The 27,898-nt window shown below is 34.7% G+C and overlaps 1 protein-coding gene across 1 annotated transcript; it reads right to left on the reverse strand.

Moving 5' to 3' along the window:
• On the reverse strand, positions 1-27,660 carry LOC144234751 (cytochrome c oxidase assembly factor 8-like). Its single transcript, XM_077768060.1, is given in 4 exon segments — positions 1-501; positions 503-784; positions 9,158-9,286; positions 27,565-27,660. Coding segments are annotated over 4 exon segments (1,008 nt in total).
• Positions 27,661-27,898: the final 238 nt, after the last annotated feature.

The following is a 27,898-nucleotide window of genomic DNA, read 5'->3' on the forward strand; positions in this document are numbered from 1 at the left end:
TTATTTAGTATCATGTCCGTGAGGCAGGGCCGGCTTGGGATCCACAGCCGGGAGAGTCCCGGGGCCTGCAGCCCAGCAGGACCCCATCTTCCCAGGGCACCCTGTCCCAACATAAGTCAGGGGCCCCCAGGAGGAAGGTGCAGAAGTCAGGTCACTTACAGGTTTAGGGCCCTTGGAAAATGAACTCCCAAAGCAGCTGCTTCCCGTGGGACCCGGGACACCAGCGCGTGGGTCAGGGTGGGCTCCTAAGTGCTGTGGTCTCAGCTGGTTCCAAAGCCTCTCCAGGGCCACTTTTTCCATGAAGAAGGTGATGGCAAAATTGCGCTTGTACCAGTGTCTGTTATAATACATGTGTTTCTGAAAATTTTTACTTAAAAATTCCTTGTAAAAGTCAGCCATTTCTTCTGCGTCTAATGTCGCTTTTTGACCTGATCCGGTTCTCAGTTCCAGGTCTTTAGCTTTTAGTCGTGAATGAATAAATTCTTCTTTCTCCCGACAAAAATGTCAAATTCTGTTTTGCCCAAAACTGTTGGTTCCATTCTTCTGTTTCTTGTCTTAATTTTCGTAGCTTTTGTTCCAATGGTGATTCATTTTCGGGGACGTAAAAGTGAACAGGTCGAAGGTTTGAAGGTTTGTCTGGGGGTCCTATCCAATCATGGCAAGATTTTCTTGGAGGCTGGAACCCTGAGACCCGGCTCGGCGCCGCATCCCTGCGCTCCCCAGCTCGCTCGCGAGCCAGCTGACAGCCGGGGCCAGCCGCAAGGCAGCCATGGCCCGAGTCCCCCTATAATAAATAGTCTTAATAGAACTGGTTTTTGTACTGTTAATCCATTAGTAGCTTTCATTGGGTTTATGTAAGACATTTCCATGTGTGAATGGCCCTGCCGAAAGCACGGTATAGAAGAAGACAATATACTATATGTGGCCCTTTATATGTGTATCATTTTACATTTATTACAATGGCCACCCTGCTATACTTGATATTTGGAACTGGTTTTGTCTACAATTCAAGCAAAGTACAATATGCAGGTTATAATCATAATATTTAAAGAAAAGAGAAGGAGTAGTAGTTTTACTAGAATAGGATGCCTTTCAAGTCATAAAGCATCTATTTTGAAGAACAAAAACTTGAAATAATTATTTTTTCTTGGCCACAGGGTAGCACTAATCAAAGTTGTGTTTTACATCAACAATTTCTACTGTAGATTTAACTGAAGCTTAGGGGGGGGAGAAAGCAAATTTCAAATGCTTAACCAGGTAGATAGAATTCAATGTCAGGTTGGAGATGCTCTGAGAAATACATGATAATTTGTTTGGCTTTTTGAACACAGAATCTTCCGTGACTCCCACATCTCACTTTACCCACATCTTCTATCTTTCAAAGTGCAGCTACTGCTTTTCTTCATTTTTTTTTCTATTTGAACTCATTTTTTGAAGGAATTACAACTTGTCATCGCAAATTAGCAGTCACATTGTGGGAGAAAGGAATCTTCTCAAACCATTATTACAAATTCCAGCCATAAATTCTCAATTACTTTCAACAGAGATTTGAACTAATGCATAAATGATTTTCCCCTTTTTATTTCTAAGCCCCAAGACTAAATTAGCAGAAAGTCTAAAATAACCAGATTTCCCTACCATCTCCCAGACCAAACTTCCACCCAACTGTCTGGGTATTACCAAAAAAGTGGAGATAATTTTTCAAATATTTAGTAATTAATTGCTAGTGGGATATTAATTTTTGTTGAATCTAAGCAAATCTTAGTTTCTTTCAAAAATTACCACTTAAAATTAAGCATATACATATATATAAATGATATCTCATACTTTTGCCATTTTTCTTCTTACAGATCTGTTTTTATAATAAGATGTATAGTGTTTTTATCCATTTATCTCCAGTTTAATTGACATGTAAAGCAAAGATATATTTTAATTTTCAAAAGCAAGTTGAAGAAAACAAATATATTTCATAAATATAAAATACACATTATAAAATCTATTTCATGTGTCTATATATTTACTATATTATCTCATGAAATAGCTTAGCAGCAATCATTGGCCTTAGAATTCAGATTACTTCTGGAATGAAAAGTCTGCACTTAAAAGAGTCATTAAGGGGCGCCTGGGTGGCTCAGCTGGTTGGGAGGCTGACTTCAGCTAGGGTCATGATCTCACGGTTTGTGGGTTCGAGCCCTGCGTCGGGCTCTGTGCTGACAGCCAGCTCAGANAATATGTTAAAAACAGAAAATAAGCAAATATAACTCATCCTAATATTTATTATTAAAAATTCCATTTAAAATAATTTTTCATATATATAATCAGGTTTAATGGTTTTCTAAAATTTTAATGCCTTCATGTTATAGACAGACTGGATGTTAAATAATTGGCTTTACAGCTTTGCCTCATCATCTTCCAACACAATTTTGTTTTGTGGGTTTCATTCTTGAAGCCAATTATTTCAAACTAACTATAACCAAGAATGTTTTTTATTAATTCCATGACATTATTGTGCTAAAATTAGATAAGTGCATGTTACATTAATTTTGAAGTCTCACTGCATGTCAAATGAGATCATACAATCCTTTGGGATAACTGAATTTGCCATTAAATACTAAGTCTGAAAGTTCACATCAGTTCAGAGTCAATTATCCATTCTTTCCCAGGATGAAAACTCTTCTTGAATAATATATAGTTCATTGTTAATTGTGAGAAATTGCTTTCTGAATTTTTTAACTAATACTCATTTTAAGTATTACTCATTAAACAATACTCACTTTTTAAATAAATACTCATTTATTGAAGAATAAAACTAATTAGAATTTAAAATCATAAATATAATATGTTATTTTATCACTTTATTCTATTTTATTAAATATGACAAGTATCATATTTTATCAGAACAAATTATTTCGCTCAAAATTTAAGTATTTCTAGAAAAAATACGTATTTTGAAAATACACATTTGTCTTTTTACTCTATAATCTTGTCAGTTACATATATGTTTTCTGTTTTAACTGCCTCAAGCTTTATTTATTTATTTATTTATAATTGCCGTAAGCTTTAAATTGAGTTCTCTTAGTGTATTTAACATAATTGATAAAATTAAAAGTTTTTTTTTAAAGAAGTTATTGTTGGATAACTGATTAAAAAATTAAGTGTCCATGCCCAAGGAAGAAAATATAGTAAGGAATGTTTCTGAATTGAACAATTCAATCTTCAAGAGAACATATTTGCCTTTAATAGCGAAGAGAATATACAATAACAGTGAAATTCCAGTGGGGAGAAAGAAAAAAAATCCAGTGATTTTGGTAATCTGCTGAGCCATCCTTCTCATTTTGTTACATCTGAGGGAAATGAGTGGAGAGGAGTTTGTGAAATAGCTGCAGGTGCAAAAAATAAAAAAATAAAAAATAAAAAAAAGTGGTGAGAACATAAAGCTGTAAACCCACTTAAAATACAGAATCTCCAAACAATGAAAGCTGTTAAATAGTAGCATGAGTTTCTCTGTTGGTAGTAACTGAAATTCTTATCACTGGAATTATTTACAACCTGAAGCTCTGTGAAAATGTGAAGTGACTATGAGGATAGGCCCCTTGCACCAGGCAGATGTTTGTCATAAGTAACCTCAAACATCCCTCCAACATGAATAATACTGTCTGGAGTTCAGGCAGTATTGGGGAATCCTTACCGTCAAGAAAACTTGGAGCTAACTCTGAAATGAAGGGTAGTGTTAGATGTTTAATTTGTTTATCAGTGTGTCTCTGTTTTATTTGCAAGATGAAAAATATGAAATAAAAAATGTTAAATATGACGAAGTAATATGGATAATACAAGATTCTCTAAGAATTAGAAGATTGAATGTGAGGCATGAGGGTGGTGGGCCAGAGCACCCAAGAAAGAAACCTAGGAAGGAGGTAGACTTGAGCTGAACTTGATTCTTGGATTGGGAAACAGGAGGAGATCCAATAAAAAGAATTTTAGTAATATCTGAACATTGAGGAACAATGAAAAAATCAGCTTATTTGAAACAGAAGATTCTTTTAGGAGAATAGTGGTTGATAAATTAAACTTAAAATGAACTACAGGCATACCTTAAAGATATTGTGGATTTGGTTCCTGATCACTGTAAGAAAGGGAATATCACACTAAAAAGTCAGATTAATATTTGCTTTCTCAGTGTCTATAAAAGTTATATTTACATGTTATAGTAGACTATTAAATGTGCATCACCGTCATGTCTAAAAAAACTACATGAACCTTAATTAGAAAATACTGTATTGCTAAAGAGTGCTGACCATCATCTGATGTTTTAACAAGTCATAATCACTGACCACAGATCACCACAAAAATATAATAATAATTAAAATGTTTGAAATATTGGGGGAATTATAAGAACGTGACACAAAGTCACAAAGTGAGCAAATACTTTTGGAAAAAATGACACCAATACACTTGTTCCGGGCTGGGTTGCCACAAATCTTTAACTGTAAAAAACCAAACTCTACAAAGCACAATAAAGAAAAACACAGTAAAAATGAGCCATGCCTGTATTTTCTATGCAATTTATTGTGGAGAATATTAAATGCCAAAGTTAAGAAGTGTGATCTGGAGCCACTAAAGGTTTCAGAACAATGGAAAGGCATTTTCTTCCAGAGCCAGATCTATCTGGTAAGCCAAATCATATTCAGAAGATCGCTGAGAGATACCAGTGCATCTTTTCATTCTGATTAGGATTTATAGCCTAACAAGTTCTGTCAAGACCTCACTAACCATTGGGTAGAGTCACATAGACACAGATTACATCTGTGACTCTCCATTGGAGAAATTAACACATTTTGCAGGCAAAGAGGAGCCACCTTCATTGCTTTTCCACTTGCACCCTCCTTCCTCTTGCAATCCAACAGAAGCAATGTTCATTTTTCCCTGCAAACTCTGCATTCTTGCCAAGCCCGACTGTGGGCAATACATTTACTTAGTGGAGGACACTAAGACACTGAGACACTGAGACTTGAGTGGAACATTTAATAACCTGATGACAGGAAAGAAAAATTCCTGAGCTCCTGTTTTTTAATGAATCTGCATATAACAAGCTCATACTGCCACCTCCTCACCACAGGATGTCAAACAACGTGACCTTTATTATAATTATTGAATAGTCAACATTGTCTCTTACAGTTGAATGTGCACAAAAACTGACCACAAAGTCTCTTTAAACATTTATGTTCTCATCCCACACTCAAGACTTCTGATTCAGCTTTGAGTTGGGGTTCCAGATTACTGTGACTTGCTTTGCCTACAAAATGGATTTCCGGAAAAAGAAAAGAAAAGAAAAAAAAAAAAACCAAAACAGTATTTGGTGTGTTCTTTAAAAAGTATTCTTTAAATACTTTAAATTTCATGTTTAATTTCCTCTAAAAATAACTATATCTTCAGAATTCCTGCGCTTGGAATATGTTCGGTAACTCAGCAATTAAATTAGCAGGTTAAGGAAAATTTGCTGCACACATACACCATGGCAAGGTTATGAGAAAACAAAAATTCGTTGAGACAATTGAAGTTACATTTTGTAAAGTACAGCTTGCTTTTCAGGTAAAGCATTAAACTCATATCATACTACTTCCTGCTACCTCCATGGTAAATTCTAATTTCAAAATTTGACTTCAAGAAACTGACAAATAGGCCAAGAGCCCAAAGCAAAGTGCAGCTTCGTGAATGCTGAAATAATAGGTATAAGTACATTGGATAAGGAAATCCTTAAAAAATATTTACTATAAAAGTCATTCTTACCTTTGCTCAGAGATTTGGAGTATCAATTGCTGTAGGGCCCAATTATAACTTGTGCATGGATTCAAGGAAAAAAATTTAAATATATCTTTCTCTACCATTATTTATTAGACATAATCTCATGGAGAAATATTTATCTTTAGTTTAACACAAGAAAAGAAAACAAAGATATCTCAGTCATTCAAGAAATGAGTAAAGTTTATTATGGGGGATAATACTTTATCATATTTAGAGATGACTTCACAGTTATGTGTGTACAAGGTAATAACTGTTTCTGAAGATGTTTTATTAATTGCGATTCTCCATCTTTATCTCTTTGTTTTTGCATATCGTTTAATAAACCAGAAGAGGAAACCAATTGCATAGAAAGGTTTGGGTATTCCTTTTAATGTATCACTTATAAATATCTACTTTGATCTTTCAGGAAAATTTTTCTCAAGACTTAGAGGTTGAGGCATGCAACACCATTGCAATAGGAGGGAAATCTCAGATGATAGGCATAATAATGAGGACAAAGAAGGTCTAAAGATTGGAAAGAGCTACTAGAAGGAAGCAATACACATCTATTATCTATCCTTATATGTCTCTAGCTAGAGTTATATCTATATATCTTTCTACGTGTGTGGATATATAAATATATATATCTACATATATATCCAAGTATATATGTATACTTGGATTTTACAATTAACCTGATTTCATGCCAAACAAGCACTTGTTTTTGTAGGTGCCTTCATAAATGTTCAGTAAGATTTTGAAAAAAAATGTAATTTTAAAATTGATATGATCAAATGAATTAGGACCAATAATTCAATGAATTAACTCAAAAATTGATATTTATTGTAAGGTGCAGTGATGCCTTTTAGGTATATAATTTACAAAGGGGGTTGTGTGTTAATACATGGTAATAAAAATAATTTAAAAATAAAATTTAACCACAAATTATTAAGGAAAGTTTGTTAATAGTTCTATAACTTTGTACACTGATGTTCCTATACAAACATATACTATTTAATTGTCAGTATGTATCATTTTCTGTTTCTAAATTGTTTATACGCCATTAAACTGTTCAAATAACTTGAGTAGCATAAATTAAACTTTAAAAAATGGGCACATAGATGAATGTGATTAGAGCTGACCAATAAAGCTTTTGGGAACATTTAAATGCAACTTTGTGAGCTTTCAGCAGATTTAAATATTGCTAATGCTCCTGGAGATATGTTTAAATGTTGTTAAATGTTTAAAATGCCGATGAATAATTTTCTTGATCGACTGCCTACTTCTACGATCACATTCATGTTCATCGTCTGTTTCATAACATCAGTATCAAAGGAACATCAGTAGATGCCCCAAGCTCTCAATATGCGACTTTGATTTGTTCATTATGAAATTCTTGCTAAGTGGCTACCAAGACTATGTGAATCTCACCAGTGTCTTTCAGTGAAGCAGATCCTGATGGAATTTAATGCAAATTATTCTAGATTAAAATTTTTAAATACCCAATTTTTTAAATCTTTTATTGTAATTTAAACATTTATTCCTGTTTTTCATTTGAAAGTAGTACCTTTTATATTTAATCCCTGCGTAGATCACGAATCTCCAAGAACCGCTCGCATCTCAGTCACTGCAAGTTCATTGGTCCCCAAGATTACCCACAAGTTTGTTTACCCTCTAGAAGGACTCAGGGAAGTTTTCAAAGCTGTTACACTTGTGATGGTTTATCGCAGTGAAAGAATACTGATTAAAATCAGCTATGGGGAGAGGTGCATAGGGTAGGGGCCAGGAGGGTTCCAAGCATGAGCTTCTAGTTCATGAACACTCCCAGTACAGTCATGCAAACTGTGCTTGCCCTTCCTTGCAGTTATGTGGGGTAACTTGCATGAAATATTACTGACCAGGGAAGATCATCTAGTCTTCAGTTCAGAGTTTTATTGGTGTTCAATCATGAATGAACTAATCTTGCATGACTAATCTTAGTCTGCAGACCTTCCAGAAGTCAGGGGTTAAAATGACACCACATAGTCAAAGCCTCCACCATAAATCATATGGTTAACATAGACCATGTAGTTTGCCCCCGGCACCAAGGTCTTTGTTTAAAGACACTGATCAGGAAAGAGGTTCTATTGCTTTAAGATCACCACCCAGGAGAGGAGAGCAAGGTTAGACCTGGTTTTGTTGAAATAAATTCTTTACTGTACAGAACCTTTAAGCTTAATTAATTGAACTGTACATTTGTATGCATAGCTTGGAGAGCAATGTGAAAAAATATACTTACAAATTTTCATTGAAACCAAAAGCAGCATTATTTTTTCCTAGTAGTGCTAAGTAAGAAAATTTGTAGATTTCACCATCACACTAATTCTAATTTCCTCAGTTTATAAATAAAGGAGATAATAATAAGAAAAGAATCTTGACCTGGTACACATTAAATCTTAATACATGAAAGTTTACTTTGACTTCCCAAATCAGAAAATACAACTTTAATTTTTAAATTCTGCTCTAAAAATCAGGAGACTGAAAGGCTTATCCCGGCTTTGTGACTAATTAGGAAAGCAGCTTAACCTTTCTAGAACTCAATTTGCTCCTCTGTAATTAGTGAGTAGATTGAACTAGATTGATTTTAAATCCCTCACTACCTTTGAATTTATGCATATTTATACTTCTCACAAAAGAATACCAAGAGGTCTATATAAGATTTCACTGCAAACAAAGATAAAGTCATTAAAAGCAACTTTTTTCATGTATTAATAAGTACTCAGAGAAATAGGTATTTGATTCATTTTTATATTTTCATCATGATTGTTGAACTGATTTTTTAAAAAACATCCTTGATTGGTATCTGAGAAATTAAAGCATGTATATCTAAGATGAATTGTAATAAAATTAAATCAGATAATTAATAAGCTTATTTCAATATTCAGGGTTAAAATACAGACCTTTGCTCAATATCCCCGAAGGTTGTTGATTTTGCCTTAATTTTTAGGCTATTTATAGTTTCCAACCTCATTTATAGCTAAAGTGAATGAGCTAAAATAATATGGTACAAACATACTCATTCTTTATTAAAATGAACTCTTCCCCAATTTAAATATGTTGCTGAAATATCAATCATAAGATAAATAACATTTAAAGGTAGATAATAATGTGTACTAATTCTCCATTCTTCATATATTTTCATCCTGACTACAATAATGTTTTCTTTCTTGTTGTATATACCTTGAAATAGCATATTTACCCTGGCAAGGATTTCTTAAGTAAAACATTTGTGTCTGCTAAGAAAATGTTTCATTTGGCTATCTCCTAATGGACCCAGTGTTGGTTTCAGTAGCAAACATTTGTTTTTCCAGAAAATGTTTCCAAAGTGGACTATTACTTTCAAGGGTTTTGGCAACTGTGTTGTGTGGGCAGTAGGTTTAGCCAACTGTCTTTCCATCTGCTCCTCTTGCTTCCCTGAATTTTTTTCCCAATTAGCCAGAAACACTTTAGAAATCCCAGTGGCTTCCTGGAAAAAAAGCGTATTTGTTCCACTAAGGTAAATCAAACACTTACAATAGTCCACACTTCATGCAACCTTCCTAAGAGATACTACACATTGCCTGAATGCTTTTGAAGTTTGTGAACTTTCTTTAACATTTCCTTTTGAAGTGACTAGGTAGCCTTTTAAAATAGACCAAAAATTAAATCATTGAAAATAGTTTCACAGATCTCTAATACTAAATTAAAAATATAGCATTTGAAAGCTAAAATCCTGGTGATTGAATTTGTTAGTAAAATTCTAAAGTAGTTGTATTTACTAACACAATAAATTGGTATATTCAGAAGTATAAAGACTTACCCAGTTTTTCAAAATTAAAAATAGGAAAATAAAGAAGCATGCTCTTTCTAAAATTACTTCAATTTTCAAACATTTCTGAAATAAGAACAACTGAAGTTTTAAATTAAATATTCATGAAAATCTATTATTTTGTATCTGCTGCTTCATATAACTTTATTTGGATGTCTGATTTGACTAGATTTCTGTAGAGAGTAATATAAAAATTAAATTAACAAGTGTATTCAATCAGTTGATGAGGCTTTGGCAATTATATAAGTTGGGGTTGTAGGAATGATATTTAGGAAACATTAATTTATCTGTCCATCAGAGAAAGAGAGTGAGGAGTGGTAGTAGAAGCAGATTTGTTTCTCATTTATTTTTCTGATCCTTTAAAGCATAATACTACTTAGAGCAATTTTGGCTACTGCCCTTTCTTAAGCACGCCAACAAGACTGGTCTCCTCTGAACCTTATCACATTGCTTCCCACTCTCATATTCCTGGCTCCCTTCACTCATTGGCTCATATTTTTATACCACAAATCCAGTTTGGCCCTCTTCCTTATTCAGTTTCTCCTTTCTAGCTTAGTGGATTCAAAGCTCACTCCAAACTCCAAAGTCTAACTTGATGATGTCTCTTAATTCTGAAATGCCTGAAGTATTTGAGAAACAGCCTTCCCCTCCTTTTTTGTTTTCCTTCTTCTTTTCTGTTTTCATTGTTTACATTTTCTTTTCCTTTATCTATTTCTTATTTCTTTTCTTTTTTCTTTTTTTTTTTTTTGGATGCTGCTGTATAACCTCTATGTAGAAGGATTGGTGGTAATATAATTCAGTGTTACAGATTTTTATTTTAGATGGCCTCTATGTTGTCATGAGGATGTAATGCCCTTGCTCAACAGAATAAAAAGAACATTTTCTTCTTTAGTTTTGAGGGCTCACTAAAAAGCAATCTCTTCCTCATATGGTTTCTGAATCAATTGAAAAATAAGAATCAGTAGATGGAACATGAAGCATCATCATCATTGCTAATAATTAAATTAAATAAGACTAGAGCATGGTTAGCATAGGCTAGCTCCTAACCTCTCAGTCCAGATAGGGAATAGATAACTGAGGAAATTTTTATTTCTGCACATTAGATGCCTTTACCTATTCCCTGCCTCTCCTTGGTTTAACAGAAAAGAAAAGAGACAAGTCTTCACATTCATGATTTTTAACAGGGTAGTTCTATCCAACTTATGAGAATAGACAAATTATACCCATTTATTAATTAAGTGAATGGGTGAAGAGTAAAAGTGTAGAAAAGAGACACCAGGAGTTTAAAGGAAATTCTTCTTTGGTGATCCAAACTCCCAATATGCTACTGTAATTTGTTCACAATAGAATTCTTGATTAGAGCTACCAAGATTGTTTGATTGCACCAGTGTCCAATTATGAGACCTTATTCTCTAAAGTATCAACCAGAAGAATCTCCATTATACGGAAGAAAGCTCTGTAGTCTCTCTAACAGTAAGCTGGTGGTATGAATGGGTAACTTAGAGTTTGTCTTCTACATGAGATGCAGCTGGGTAATGGGAATAAACTGAGTATGTCTGAGTTTCAGAAATTCTGCTAGTAGGAGCTTCTCATCACTTTATTCTCCTTGAGCATTCTATCCTTGAGAAAGGTTGATTATAACTTTATCTTTGAAAACACAAGATTATGAGGCGCCTGGGTGGCTTAGTCGGTTAAGCGACCGACTTTCGCTTAGGTCATGATCTCGCGGTTCGTGGGTTCAAGCCCCGCGTCGGGCTCTGTGCTGACTGCCAGCTCAGAGCCTGGAGCCTGTTTCAGTCTGTGACTCCCTCTCTCTCTGACCCTCCCCTGCTCACGCTGTCTCTCTCTGTCTCCTAGAAATAAATAAAACATTAAAAAAAAATAAAAAAAAAAGAAAACACAAGATTAATGAGAGGAAAAATAAAAGGATGTAGTATAAATCAAGATATGTAAGATAGGAATCTTTTTAGACATTTATTTTCCAATCCTTAAGATTGTTCTACAATTTCAAAATAGACAAAATATCTCCGGCCATTAATTACATTACAGTACTAAGTTATATGAGATACAAGTAATCTTTATTGAGAAAAATTTGTTTCTAAAAAGCAAGACCTATAAGGAAAAAAATATTTTATTTTCTTTTAACTGTTATAACTCAGTATTTAAAATAGTTCCTGACTCATAGTAAGACATATTTGTTAAATAAAAATAACTGACAGTACTTCACACTTAATTTGTTATTGTGAAATTCATTTAGCACATTGACCTAATATTAAACGTTTTATCTTTCTAATTTCTTATGTGGAAACTTTTATAGGTGATGTTGTGAAAATGGATACCTTAGGAAATGTGTATGTGTGAGATCACTGTGACTCTATGTGACTATATTTATTATCTATCTATCTATCATCTATCTATCTATCATCTATCGATCTATAATTTGTTGGTAAATTAGATTATATGAATAGATCATTGATTTTTTTTTGCCAGACGTATTAATCAAGGTTCTTTTCTCCAAAGAAACAGAACCAATAATATATATATGGATACGTAAGAGGAGATTTATTATGGGAATTGGCTCACATGATTATGGAGGCTAAAAAGCCTCATGATATGTAGGTTACAAGCTGGAGAACCAAGCAAGTCAGTTGTGTGATTTATTCCAAGTCCAAAGGCTGGAAAACCAGAAGCTATGATGTCCAAAAGCAGATGATTGATTTCCCAATTTGAGGAGAAAGAAAATGAATTTGCCTTTCCACTAGCATTTTGTTCTACTGGAGCCTTCAGTGTGTTACATAATGCCTACCCACAGTGGTGATGGTAAACTTTTTCTCAGTGTACAAATCCAAATGTTTATTTCCTCTAGATATCCACATAGATACACCCAGAAGTAATGTTTTACTAGCTATCTGAACACTCCTTAACCCAGTCAGCTAACAAATAAAGTTCATTATCATACCAAATAATGTTTTTTAGCTAAGAAAAACTCTAAAAGAGCTAGCAGAGAGCAAATATTCAGTTTTCTTTTTTAAAAAAATTTTAAATGTTTTATTTATTTTTTAGAGAGAGAGATAGAGACAGCATGAGCAGCGTCAGGTCAGAGAGAGAGGGAGACACAGTATCTGAAGACAGCCTCCAGGCAGTGAGCTAGCTGTCAGCACAGAGCCCAATTCAGGGCTTGAACCCATGAACCGTGAGATCATGACCTGAGCTGACGTGACCTGAGCTGAAGTCAGACGCCTAACTGACTGAGCCACCGGGGTGCCCTCTTTTTAAATTTTTTTTAATTTTTAAAAATGTTTTATTTATTTTTTTGAGACAGCATGAGCAGGGGAGGGCCAGAGAGAGAGGGTAAATATTGAGTTTTCAAAAGCAATATACACAGGGGTGCCTAGGTGTCTCAGTTGGTTGAACATCCAACTTGATTTCGGCTCAGGTCATGATCCCAGCATCATGAGATCAAGCCCTGCGTTGGCTTTGCACTGAGTGTGAAGCCTGCTTAAGATTCTCTTCTCCCTCACTCTGCTCCTGTCCCTTGCTCATGCTTTCTCTCTCTCTCTCAAAAGAAAAACAAAAAGACTTAAAAAAAAAAAAAAAGCAATTTATACTAGATATAAAGGAAAATAATCTCCACAAAGTTCTTTAAATGATTCCAGGTGTCCTCCTTCTATATTCTCAAAATACATATATATTTTTCTATGTCCATCTCAGAAATCCTAAGATCCTTCTTCATATCAAGATTCTCATGGACAATCTTCCTCTATTTCTAGGACTTCTCCCTCAATTTACAATTTTCATGTGAAGTATCATTTTTATTTCTTTGTCAAAAATTGGAAATAACTTTGCACACCAGTGTCAGGAATGTTATTTCATAAATTATTAAATTCTTGATACCTTTTGTTAATAAAGTACATATTAAAATACTACTTAAATTTGCATTTTAAATCATGGATATTTTCCCTCTTTTAAGAATCATGTTTTGCCTCATTTACATGTTAACTTTATTCTAGGATCAGAGGAACAAAGTGTAACTGAGTAACTATGGACTATCTTTGACATCTGCTACAAGTAATACTTGAATTCTTAATCTCTGAGATTATTGACAGGCAAATTGTCATCTTCACTGTATTTTCTCCTTGATTTAAAACACAGAGAAAGTTTAGGCCAGATCCAGAGTCTCTTTGGAATAATAAAAATATCTTAGCAACTTTTGGCAATTATTCTACTGATTATTGGAAAATAAAATTTTAGCAGGAAAAAATAATTGTTGTTCGTTTGGCCTGTACCTACATATCCATACTAAGGCAAAAAAGAAAAACAACAGCACACATAAATGAGACTTCTTTTTGTTTTTTAAGTACTTTTTCATAATATCTGCACTTTAATATTAGGTGGATAATATAATTCCTATAATGGCTCTTTAAGAGAGTATATAAACATTTCTGTTATGGCCCTTCTCGTGGGATACCTTCTTGTATACTTGGATCTATATCAATCCATTCTGCCAGAATATGTGATATTCTTTTTCTCTACTTCTTTTATTAAATGTTTATTTATTTATTTTGAAAGAGACAGAGAAAGAAAGGAAAAGGGGCAGAGAGAGAGAGAGAGAGAAGGAGAGAGAGAATCCCAAGGAAACAGACCAGACACAAGGCTTGATCTCATGAACCTGGAGATCATAACCTGAGCCAATAACAAGAGTCACAGGCTTAACCTACTGAGCCACCCTGAACCCTCTTTTTCTTTTTAATTGAAGTTTAATTGGCATATAACATTTTACTGGTTTCAGGTATAAAACATAATGATATGATATTTGCATACATTGTGAAATAATCACCACAGCAAGTCTAGTTAACAGTTGTGATGAGGACTTTTAAGATCTTCTCTCAGTAACTTTTAAATATGCAATACAGAATTACTAACTATAGTGGCCATGCTATACACTATATCCCCATGATTTTTTTTCCCTATAACTGAAAGCTTATACCATTTGAAGTCCATCCTCTATTTCACCCAACCTCACTACCTCCAATTCTTAATTAGGCTTGGGAGCTCATGGAGCACTGATGGCCTGCTTTAAAATCTGCTCGCAGCAGCAGCATTATCTGTGTGCTGAGTAGAATATACTGTTTTTCCTTAAATTCTGTTTACAATGGGGAAGGGGAGGTTACAACAAGGGAACGCAGATCTCTGGGATGACAGAGAGCTCTGTGGAAGCAGAGACATCTTTTAAATTCCGCTGTGACAGGGGTAACCGCAGAAATGTGTGGGGCCATATTAGGATATGTGGCTCTGTGAGACTTTCTGAATTTTACTCTAGATGGGTAATATTTCTTTTCTACATCTAAAACTAGTAAATGTGTTCTGTATGCTCTTATTTCTTCATTCCTCCATCTTAATTTCTTGTTTCATTTTTTTGTGATATCTTTTAATTTTAGATATTTTCCTTTGATTGAACTCCTACTTTTCTTATTCTTTCTTCAATTGTATATGTTATTCTAAACCATTCTTCATTAAAATTTTCCCAGTTAGGAAGATATATAAGAGTTAGTGTTAAAGGGGGGCGCCTGGGTGGCTTAGTCGGTTAAGCGTCCGACTTTCGCTTAGGTCATGATCTCGCGGTTCGTGGGTTCGAGCCCCGCGTCGGGCTCTGTGCTGACTGCCAGCTCAGAGCCTGGAGCCTGTTTCAGTCTGTGACTCCCTCTCTCTCTCTGACCCTCCCCTGCTTACGCTGTCTCTCTCTCTCTCTCTCTCTCTCTATCCTAGAAATAAATAAAAAACATTAAAAAAAAAAAAAGAGTTAGTGTTAAAGGGAAAAAAAGAATAAAAAACTAGGCAGTTGACCTAAAGGAAACACAATTTTTTCTATTAAAAAGACCGCATGTGAACTACATTGTGTCTTAAAGATGACTCACTATATTTAACCTCTCTAGAGCTTAGTCAAAAACTAGTTGTTACCAATCTGGGTCTGGACAAAATTTCCTGATTTGGGGAAAAAATAAATAAATAAGTAAAGTAAAAGCAGTCCTTATGCACATGAAAACAAGATATATGAAAGAGTCCTGAGAAAGTTTAGAAATGGAAATTTTGGAATAATTTGTCCTAAAGACACCATTCTGAGAAGAAAACTTCCAAACTTCCCTGCCTCTGGGAACAACATAGTGATTGATATTAGTCATTTCACTGTCAACTTTTCTTCTTGAAGATAAATAATATTTATGATACTAGACAAACAAATAAGATAGCAGATGTGGGTGTTTGATGCTAGAAAGCAGTTTAATTAAGGATAATACAAATCAGGTTAGATAAACAAAACTCACAATCACAACAAAGATTGTATTCTTAGGAAAACAAAATAGTGCTTAAGGGATCCAGCTAATTACCATAGCTCAGTTCAGTGTGTTTTACATTAGGAATCTTCAGTGAGTAGAGACACAGTTTTCGATGCACACACTGTTGCTGAGTTGAAGGCCCTAGTCCAAAGTTGTGGGGTCCTCAGCTGATTCTTAATGTAACGAATCTCCTTCAATATCCTTCAAAGTTGACAGAACTGAAGAAGAGCCCCTCAACTAACTTCTCAGAAGTGTAAGTTAAAAAATAAGTTTTAATATAAGTGAATGAGAGTCTGGGGTTGATTAATGTACAACATTATTGTGACAATAACTTATTGATACAACTAACAAAAATAGAAATATAATCTATTGCATCAATAAAGCCCAGAAAGCCTTGAGGAAATACAATTTATGACTGTAACTGGGAAGATAGGAGCTTTGAGGAACAGAGATAAACTTCACATACTATTTAATGTATTTACACAATATATATTAATTGTATATACATATGTTACATGCAAACAAAGTTCTATAAAAGACATTCCATTCAATGTTAATCATGTAGAAATAAATTCTGTTGCTAAATCAGTTTTGCAAATGCTGTATAAAGGAAAACAGCATTAGTCCAGGGACTTCTTGAGCTACCTTTTAATTTTTACAATTTTGGTTGTACTTTCTTAGCCTTACCAACTTTTTTTCTATGCTATTTTTTCCCTATGTATTCAACATTAATCTATATTGTTGAACAAAATGATCAAATTACAATAGCAGTTTGTAATTTCTTTCAGGATTTTCTATTCAGTTTATTTTTGGTACTTTTACTGTTATGGACTGAATTGTATCCCCCAACATTCATATGTTGAAGCCTTAATCCTCAGTGTGAATGTATTTGTAGACAGGACCTTTAAGGAGACAATGGAGGTTAAATGAGGTCATGACATTGGGGCTCTAACCTGGTAAGACTGATGTCCCTATAAGAAGAGGACAAAACATTGGACACTGATATCTCTTTGCAAGTGCATAGAGGAAATGCCATGTGAGGACACAGCTGTAAGCGTCTACAAGCCAGAAAAAGAGGACTATCCAGAAATCAACCATAGCAACATTTTGATCTTGGATTTCCAGATTTCAGAAGTGTGGCAAAATACATGTCTGTTGTTTAAACTGCCCAGTCTGTGGTATTCTGTTACAGCAGCCTAGCAGATTAATATGTTTGCTTACATGCTTGAAAAAGCATCAGAAATATGATACGTTTAAAACTGAATTACTCATTTCCTTTATCATCATAGTTTGTCACCATCCATTCTTCCCTGTCTCAACAAATTATAGCCACATCCCCCCAGTGGCTCAAAAAGAATGTTAAGCTTATATTTGAATAATCTCTTTCTTTTACATCCACCTCTATCCAACTTATAGCAAGTTCTTCCCAATTTATTGCAAGCCGCTGTTTATTTCCAATATATCCCAAATCTATCCATGTCTTCTGTTGTCTCTTGATACCAGTCATCTCCAAATCAGCCCCTCTTCTCGCTGAGAATATACAATAGCTTCCTCACTTATTTCCCTCATTCTATACCTACCCTTCTACAAATCTGACCTCAGTAGTTTAATTAGTGTAAATTTTGGAAAACATAAACCACATCATGACACAATGCAGCTAAAACTCCTCCAGTGACTTCCCATTGATAAAGGCTTCTCCCAACCTCATTTTCTACTTGTATTCGCCTTGTTCACTGCATTCAGGCACTAGAATCTTGATTTGATGTATCTCCAATTTATCAAATAACTCATCAGTTCTGTTCTGATAATAGAGCTGTTGTACCAACTCTGTTCTCTTCTTGCATTATTCTTCTTCCTAATATCTGTGTCCAGCTCAAATTTCCATTCTCAGAGAAGACTTAATATCTCTTCAACCTAAAGATTCCCTCATCCTCAATCACTAGTTAACTTTTTGCCAGGCTTCTATGTGAGTTCTTTTTAACAGTTAACAGTATCTGAAATTATCCTTCTTTTGTGCTTACAGTCAGTGAATTTTCAATAAATGTTTATTGAGTGAATGGATGAATGAATATTCAATAGTTATATTGTCAGTAACAGCAAGATGACAGGACTGGACAAATATATGAGGGTATGGATATAAAACATGTAACATACACACACAAAGAGACACAGGGACATACAGATACACACACATATATAATGTCATTGAGAGACAAGGCTTGCTCACATTAAGATTATTTTGGTTGCATATTAAACAATAAAAACAAAGGGAAACTTTTTCAAAGAATACAGGGATATTGAAGGGATTGTGGTACAAAAAGTCTTAACAAAAGTAAGTTGGGCTTCAGAGTCAATTCCAGGTAAGGTTTTGAAGTTAGCTTGCTTGCTCTCTCTCTCTCTCTCCTGCTTCTCTCTTTCTCTCTCCCTCCTCTCTCTTTCCCCCTCTCTTTACCTCCCACCACTTTCCTTTGCTCTCACTTGTTTTAGCATTTTGGTTTCATTTTCTTTCTGAAAATATAGGAAGCCAGTACTACTGTCAACTTAGAAGTTTCATATCCCAGTTTTTTTTTTTTCAATTCCAGTTTAAGAATTATGAGGGACTATTCTGAGTGACTATGTTAGTGGTGATGGCTTGTTCATACTCCAACACTGTGGCCAGAAAAGAGAGATCATGTAAAAAAGTGGGATCTCCAAAATAACCATGTAGATATGCAGTTATGTGTGGGTGGGAAGGAGAGCTCTATTTCTAGAATGGACCAACACTAGGAGTAATATAGCATTAAAGTCCTCCCCAACAAGGTTACAAAAGTAATTATTCACCAAGATAGTCTCCAATAGAAGTGTAAATCATGTGGTTTTCAAAACCACATGTGACTGCTGCACTTCATCCCGACTTTGTTTGCTCATTATGGGTTTGGCATAAATCAGGAAACTTGGGATGGCTGAAGATTTGATTTTTTAAACAATTTGTTGATGTTTATTCTAATTTTATTAATAAAATTGTATTGACTTAGTCCATATGGTCTTCTATAGCAGACTATCATAAACTGGTGGCTTATGAACAACAAAAATTTATTTCTTACAGTCCTAGAAGCTGGGAAGTACAGGATCAAGACACTGGCATACTTGCCTGGTGTCTGATGAGGTCCTGCAGGCTGTCTTCTTGCTGCATTCTCACTTGTCAGAAAGGGTGAAGGAGCTCTCTGGGGTCTCTTTTGTAGGGCTACTAATCCATTCATAAGGGTATCACCTCATGACCTAATGACCTTCCAATGGCTCATGTCTTAATACCATTTCATTGGATGTTAGGATTTCAACATATGAATTTGAGAGTTACACAAACTTTCAGTGTATAGTGTATGTGCTATTTACATACAGATTATTTCTGGGATAAATTATAAGACATCACATTAAAATAATAATATTTTGCTAAAAATGATACTCATTTAGTAATAGCAAAAAAGATTTAAGAACAGCATCAATAAAGATTATTTTTTTCAAAATTATGTATTTAAATAAAAGAAGAAAACTGCCTTCATTCTTTGTCCTCCATGAAATAATTTAGTTATGTAATGAAAGCTACTAACTCACATTAGGCTTAATTCTATAATGTGATTCTTAGAAAAGTCTAAGGAGATTTAACATATTTTAAAATTAATTCATTTTGCTTTTAGACCTGGTTTTGACTTTGATATTTGAGACCAGTAACTTTCCTATATTCTGTTGTTTGGATGTAAAATGGATCATAAAATGATTGTGTGATGGAAAATAGCTGATATGGTTATATTCCTGCTCAACCGAAACTTTGCTTGAATACAGTTTTATCTCCTGATTAATGTTCTGTCAAGAAGGAAGTCACACTGTTTGAGATTTCTCTGCTTGATAACATGAATCATGTTCAGAATAAATATAAACTTTCAAAACAATATTTATTTGTTATACCCAGTTAGGTGAGGGACACTAAAATATTTAACTACAGCATATATATATTTTTTTCTATTTAGTACAAAACTACCTTGAAGTAAACATGTGATGATAATAATAGTTGATGGAGGAATATAAATAGTATAATTTGCCTGCCCAGTGACTTGGATGCCTTTGTTTCAAAAATAGTATTTATTTAAAAATATAAACATCGTCTAAAAGCCTCCATGTTTCCAGTATTGCGTTTTCAGAGATTTTTTTTCTAAGCTAACCCAAACACTCTCTATTAATTTTGATTTTAATTTTATACTTAATTTTATTTTTTCTACACTTCCAAGATAATTATAGCTTCTAATAAGACTGTGTTATATACTATTTTTAGGGAGGAGATGGGAAAACAGGGGGAAAAAGCTGTCATTATCATGCTTGTGAGTAAAAAATTGTTTCTTCTTTAACTTTATTCTTGTCTATTTATTCCTGGAAAACAGTTTTAAAACAATATTTATTGGGACACCTGGGTGGCTCAGTCGGTTGAGCGTCCCACTTCGGCTCAGGTCATGATCTCACAGTTAGTCGCTTCGAGCCCCACGTCAAGCTCTGTGCTGACTGCCAGCTCAGAGCCTGGAGACTGTTTCAGATTTTGTATCTCCCTCTCTCTCTGACCCTCCCCTGCTCACGCTGTCTCTCTCTCTCTCTCAGAAATAAATAAAACATTAAAAAATTTTTAAATAAAATAATATTTATTAATGGAAATTTTTGTGAATTTGGAAAGTGTCTTGGTATCACTTTGACTTGAACTGGGAAACAGACAAAATAAAAAATAACCCTGACCTTTTAATATCCCTATTTCAATGTCTTTCTACTGCTTTAGGATAAATGTTAACTAACCAAAGCTCAGAATATTCCAGTGCTCATCAATCTCATCATCCTAGCTCTAGGCAATTCCATGTTCAACACTTTAGTCATATTGTTTATCATTTGCTGATAACTTGCAATTTTTCACACTTTCCCACTATCAGATGCTTATACAGCCTGATTATTTTGTTTAACCACCATCATGCCAAACCACCTATATCTAGCTTCTCCTAAGATAATTTAGAGTCCTTCACTGGGTTTCATACTTCAAATAATTCCACCTATGCACATAAGATCGAGTCTACCAAGTATATATTCTCACCATTCTGAACTTCTCCAACTTAGGTTTTATAGCAACATATTTAAATAGTCAAGGGGTATTTATTTTTTCTGATGTCAATCTTCACACTATGATAAGTAAAATCTTATTTCTATGATTCTAAAATGGCCCAAAATTCCCCACCCTGTTTTTCTAGTTAGGTTACATGATATGATTCAGTTGATCTTCACAGGGATAGATTATAAGGTGGGCCAAGCCTGAATCATATGAGCCCTTTCAAAGGGGAACAGTTTTCTCCAACTGGTGGCAGAAAGAGAAATCAGAGATAATTGGAGTGTGAGAGGGATTTGAAGCAGGGGAAGATCTTTACTGATGAATTTGAATTATTTTTTAAATTATCAAGACAGGATATAATATCGCAAGCATAATATGGATTTGGATTTCAAAATAATTACTTTAAATGGTTCATTAATTCTGCTCATAAAAGAAAACATTTATAGTCAAACATGCACTCACTAAGCATAAAATATTTACAATATCATAGATAAGTGATGAAATATAAAATATTTATGTGTTAATGTTTACATACTTTAATTGTACTGGGTGGTTTTAATCTCTCCTCTTTCTAAGTGCAGAAAAATGGATGTTTTTCCTGAAATTTTTACTGTGGAAAAAGAGAAAACTTTATTTCACTTTTTATTTTAAAAGTGTCATGAATGGGAGAAAAATCGATTCAATTAACATCAACACCAGCATTTCTATTGCACAAGCCAAGACATAGTAGGCATAATGGACTAACTGAACACGTCTGTTCTATTTTCTTTAAGAACGAACATCCTTATATTTTCTTGAATATATATATGATTTCCTGAATGTTAGTGAAAGAAAACGTAATGTTCAACACAATTGGGTTGTGGGCTAACCTGATTAAGAGTCTTAGAATAATAAAACTAGAATTTGAAGTTATATTTCCCTCCAGACTACTATCTGTTTTGAAGGAAACCATCCATCACAAAGATAAAGAAGAGTCCTTCGAAGATTTAATTCAGGGAAAATATGCAAGATATCATATTGTGAAGACTCTGAGGAATTGATAGGAAGACTAGAACTTGCATAAGGAAATAGTACACAAAGATCATCTTGGTTTCCTTTTTGTATTCAACCATTTTATTTATTTATTTATCTTTAAATTTTTTTTATGTCTTTATTTTGAGAGACAGAGAGCAAGCAGGGGAGGGGCAGAGAGACAGGGAGACACAGAATCTGAAGCAGGCTCCAGGCTCTGAGCTGTTGGCACAGAGCTGGACGCACGGGCTCGAACCCACGGACTGAGATCATGACTTGAGCCGAAGTCGGAAGCTTAACTGACTGAGCCACCCAGGGCCCCCATATCCAACTATTTTATATAGATGTCTTCAGTAGTAAATAAATGTGTATCTGTGAACTCATGCATCTAGTTTGGAACATTAAACAGGAGGGTAATAATCTTGCCATATTTTAAAGACATTACTATTCTTTGTAAACATAGTTAAAATTGGATCTTTTTGACTATATGAAATAGAAAGCATAGACAAAGTTTTTTTGAATGAAAGTCCTGGGTCACATAAATGATGAGGTAATATGGTTCATCCCCACATAGGGGATGTTTCAATGTTGTGTTCATAGCTGCAAACATTGAAGGAAAAAAAGAACTATGCTGAACTTGAATCACCAGGTTTAATGGTATGAGCACTATCCTGAGAGTCAGTGTATGTGGGTGTTAGTACTGCTGTGCCACATTCTAGCTATGGAAGTGACTGTTACTGAGAAACAGAAGTCTAATTTAAAATTCTGAAATAAAGGGGCGCCTGGGTGGCTCTGTCAGTTGAGCGACTGACTTTGGCTCAGGTCATGATCTCGCAATCAGTGGGTTCGAGCCCTGTGTTGGGCTCGGTGCTGACAGCTCAGAGCCTGGAGACTGTTTCGGATTCTGTATCTCCCTCCCTCTCTGCCCTCCCAGTTCATTCTCTGTCTCTCTCTGTCTCTTTCTGTCTCAAAAATAAATAAAAAGAGGGGCACCTGGATGGCTTAGTCGGTTGGGTGTCCGACTTTCACTTAGNTCGGGGGTCGTGGGTTCGAGCCCCGCGTCGGGCTCTGTGCTGACTGCCAGCTCAGAGCCTGGAGCCTGTTTCAGTCTGTGACTCCCTCTCTCTCTCACCCTCCCCTGCTCACAGTGTCTCTCTCTCTCTCTCCTAGAAGTAAATTAAAAATATTTAAAAAAAATAAAAAAGAAAATAAAAAAAAGAATTAAAAAATAAAATTTTGAAATAAAATACACAAATACACAGAAATGATATTATTGCAACTACCAGACTTCAATAGAATATGACTCTTAAAGGAAAATTGCTTTTTACATTTATTTCTTTTAATTTTACTATAGAACATTAGGCCCAAAATGAAGGATTTTTTAAAAATAGCTTTATTGAGGCATAATTGGCATACAATAATTGTAACTATTTAAAGTGTGTAAATTGATGGATTTGCTATATATGGATATGCTTATATCCATGAAACCATCACTGCAATCAAGATCTTGAATTTATCCACCACCCCATTAATGTCTTGTGTTTCTTTGTAATATCTGTCTCTCAATCCTAAACACCAAAATCATTCCTAGGCAACCCTTGATTTGCTCTGTTACTAAACATTAGTTTATACTTTCCAGAATTTTGTAAAAATGGAATCATGCAGTATACATTCATTTTATCTGGATTATTTCATATAACATAATTATGGAGATTCAGTCATGTTCCATGTATTTTATTGCTGAACAGTCCTCCACTGTGTGGCTATAATACAACTTATTTATCCACTTACCTGATGATGGACATTGGTGTTGTTTCCAGGGTATTATTATAAAAGATAAATATCATATAATCTTAGCCATTTTATGGAAGTATAATATCGTAGGTTTTCTTTATATTTCCCTAATGACTAATAATGTTGAGCCTTTCTTTTTCATGTGTATATTTCTTATCTATTCATCTTCTTAGGAGGGACTGCATTTTATTTTCCTTGTCCATCCTGAAGATCTATCATAGCAGCTTGAACATAGTAAGCAAGTATTTCTTAAGATGAACTATGCTAAATTTTGAATAATAATAGGTTTTTCACATGTTGTTTTTTAAATAAATATTTATTTTAGAACAGTTTTAGATTTACAGAAAGATTGAGCAGATGCTATGGAGATTTCTTATATATCAAAACCTGCTTTTCTTTACTTTTATCTTCTTACATGAGTATGGCACATTTATCATGATACCCGAATGAATGTTGATACATTGTCATGACCTAAAGACCATATTTTATTAAAATTATCTCAGTTTTTACATAGTCCCCTGTTTTAGTTTCAGGATTCACAGGATACATTTATTTGCCATGTCTCCTTAGTTTTCTCTTAGCTGTGATGTTATCTCAAACTCTTCTTGTTTTCGATAATCTTCACAGTTTTGAGGAGTGTTTGCAAATTATTTTGTATTCTTCAACTGAGATTTGTATGATATTTTTCCCACAAATAAACTGGGGTTATGTGTTTGAGGTAGAAAGACCATAGATGTGAAATACCATTTTCACTGTATTATATCAATATAATGTACTAGTGACATAATTTATCATTTTTACTGTGATGACTTCAAGACACTAAAATTACATAAAAATGTTTTTAGGACTGAATACTTAATTTTTTAAAAGGGTATAATTTACCATTTTTTCCTCACAGGCTTAAGTTTAAAATAAAACTAGTGGTTGCATTAAAATTAGCAACTTTTGAAACCAAAAATATTATAGCTTTCTCACAACACAGTAAACATACATAAGTGATTTGTAATTATCTCTTCTAACCAAGAAATTATCTGATCAAATGCCTTCTTCTGTCTGCCCAATTCCTGTTCTATTTTAAATGACTAGTTTAACTTTCTAAGTACAAGTAAATGAATGGTATATCAATACACAAAAATAAAGTAGAACTTTCTCCTATTTTTTTCTTTTTCTTTTTTTTTTTTATATTTCTGAGAGAGAGAGAGAGAGAGAGTGAACAGGGAAGGTGCAGAGAGAGAGGGAGACACAGAATCGGAAGCAGGCTCCAGGCTCTGAGCTAGCTGTCAGCACAGAGCCTGATGCGGGGCTCGAACCCACAAACTGTGAGATCATGACCTGAGCCGAAGTTGGATGCTTAACTGACTGAGCCACCCAGGCACACCTCTCCTGTCTTAAATAAATAACAGCTTAATTTATATCTATTATCAGGAAAATAGGTGAAATTTCATTACTGTAATTTAAAATTTAAAATCAGTCCCAAATTGCCCCCTGGGGAATAGATTGTTATGGGTTGTAATTGGAGTCAACACAGTATAATATAATGCCACATGACACAATGGAAAAGGCACACCCTAGAAAACAAATGTCTTAGGTTAGAGTTTCATAGAAACCACTAACAAGTTAGTTCATTAGAAAATTTTTAAAAATTTTTTAATGTTTATTTATTTTTGAGACATAGAGAGAGACATAGCAGGAACAGGGGAGGGACAGAGAGAGAAGGAGACACAGAATCTGAAGCAGGCTTCAGGCTCTGAGCTATCAGTACAGAGCCCAAAACAGGGTTCAAACTCACAAACCCCGAGTTCATGACTGAGCTGAAGTCAGATGCTTAACTGATCCACAAAGCTGTCCCTGATCTTTAGAAAAATTCTTAATTCCTTTGGGTTCTCTTTACCCATAAAATTGTAATGCTTATGTCAATTTGATCCATATTTTTTTTTCTCTATTTTCATATTATGCCCTGTTGAGTCACACTCAAGAATCACAGGGGCAATCTATTGCAATCCAGATACACATATTACCAACAATTAATTTGTTCACTTCCCTTTTTTTTGAATACCTTTATAGACAGGAATTCCTCAGAATATTCAATCTGCTTGCATATCATCTAAATCCCAGGTATATGGTGACAATTTCAAATTTGTCAACTGCCTGTTCATGTAGCCACTTGTATTTTTATTTATTTATTTATTTTTTCATTTCATTTTATTTATTTATTTATTCTTTTACAAATAGTTTATTGTCAAATTAGTTTCCACATAACACTCAGTGCTCATCCCCACAAGTGTCCTCCTCCATGCCCATTCCCCCTCCCCCCCACATCCATCAGTCCTCAGTTTTTGTCAGCATTCAAGAGTCTCTCATGGTTTGCCTCTCTCCCTTTCCCCCACCATTTCCCCCTTCTTCTCTTCCTTGTTCCTCCGTCAAGGTCCTCCTAATCCTCCCATACGTGCAAACATATGATATTTGTCCTTCTCTGCCTGACTTATTTCACTCAGCATAACACCCTCAAGGTCCATCCATGTTGCTACACATGGCCAGATTTCATTCTTTCTCACTGCCATGTAGTATTCCATGGTATAGATAAACCACATCTTCTTGATCCATTCATCTGTTGATGGACACTTAGGCTCTTTCCATGTTTTAGCTATTGTGGAGAGTGCTGCCATGAACATTGGGGTACATGTGCTCCTATGCCTCAGCATTTCTGTATCCCTTGGGTAAATTCCTAGCAGTGCTATTGCTGGGTCATAGGGGAGTTCTATTGTTAATTTTTTGAGGAACCTCCACACTGTTTTCCAGAGGGGCTGTACCCGTTTACATTCCCACCAACAGTGTAGGAGGGTGCCCGTTTCTCCACATCCTTGCCAGCATCTAGAGTTCTCTGATTTGCTCATTTTAGCCACTCTGACTGGTGTGAGGTGGTATCTCAGTGTGGTTTTGATTTGTATTTCCCTGATGAGGAGGGATGCTGAGCATCGTTTCATGTGTCTGTTGGCCATCTGGATGTCCTCTTTGGAGAAGTGTCTGTTCATATCTTCTGCCCATTTCTTCACTGGGTTGTTTGTTTTTCGGGCGTGTAGTTTGGTGTCAAACATAACATGGGTGAAACTGGATCCTGACTTTCTCCCCAAACCTGCTTGATCTGTGTACTTTATCACCTATATTGATAGCAATTTTGTCCTTGTAGTTGCTCATGTCAGTGTGTTGTCAATTTTGTTCTTTCACTGACTCGCTAATATTAAATTTATCAGCTCGTCATGTTTGTCGTACCTTCAAAATATATCAAGCATACATCTTGTCACCAATCCAGTGCACACCAATATAATTCTAACCTTTCCAACTTCCTACTACCAGAACCTCCCTGTCTCCACTGGACTCATTTCAGTGTGATCTCAACAGAGTAGGTAATCATTTCAATGAATCTAATCATGTTCTTTTTCAGCCCAATATTCTCCAAGTTTTCTTTATTTCTTTTATAAATAAAGCCAAAGAATAAACCAAGTCTACAAAATTCTACACTAATCTGGTGTCTTATTCTTTCCTTGACCTAATCCCCTATGATTTGCACCCATGCACATAAACTTCAACTATACTGGTATTTTTGCTATTCTTAAAAAGTGCCAGAAAAGATCCAATTTGGAAGGTTTGATTATATCCACAGATACCCACTTGACTAACTCTCTTACCTCATTTTTTTTGTTAATTAAGAGAAACTTCGAAGAAATGTACCACCCTAGTTCAATCTGCATTTCACCACTCTCACCCTCTGAACCCTTTGCCATGGTTACTAAAAGTTTTAGTTGAAGTAGATGAACAACCAAAGAGGCAGAATAATGAGAGTAATAATAGTAGTAGTAATAATAGCAGCAATATATTCAAATATAATTTACTGAAGTTTTATGTGACTTATATACAGTGCCATACATTTTAAGTTTATTAACTCTAATCTTCTCAATAGCTTTTGAATCAGTTATATTACCATTGACCTTTGAACAACGCAGAGGTTAAAGGCACTGACCC

The sequence above is a fragment of the Crocuta crocuta genome, unplaced genomic scaffold (assembly GCF_008692635.1).
Source record: "Crocuta crocuta isolate KB4526 unplaced genomic scaffold, BGI_CrCroc_1.0 scaffold709, whole genome shotgun sequence".
Taxonomy (NCBI): Eukaryota; Metazoa; Chordata; class Mammalia; order Carnivora; family Hyaenidae; genus Crocuta; species Crocuta crocuta.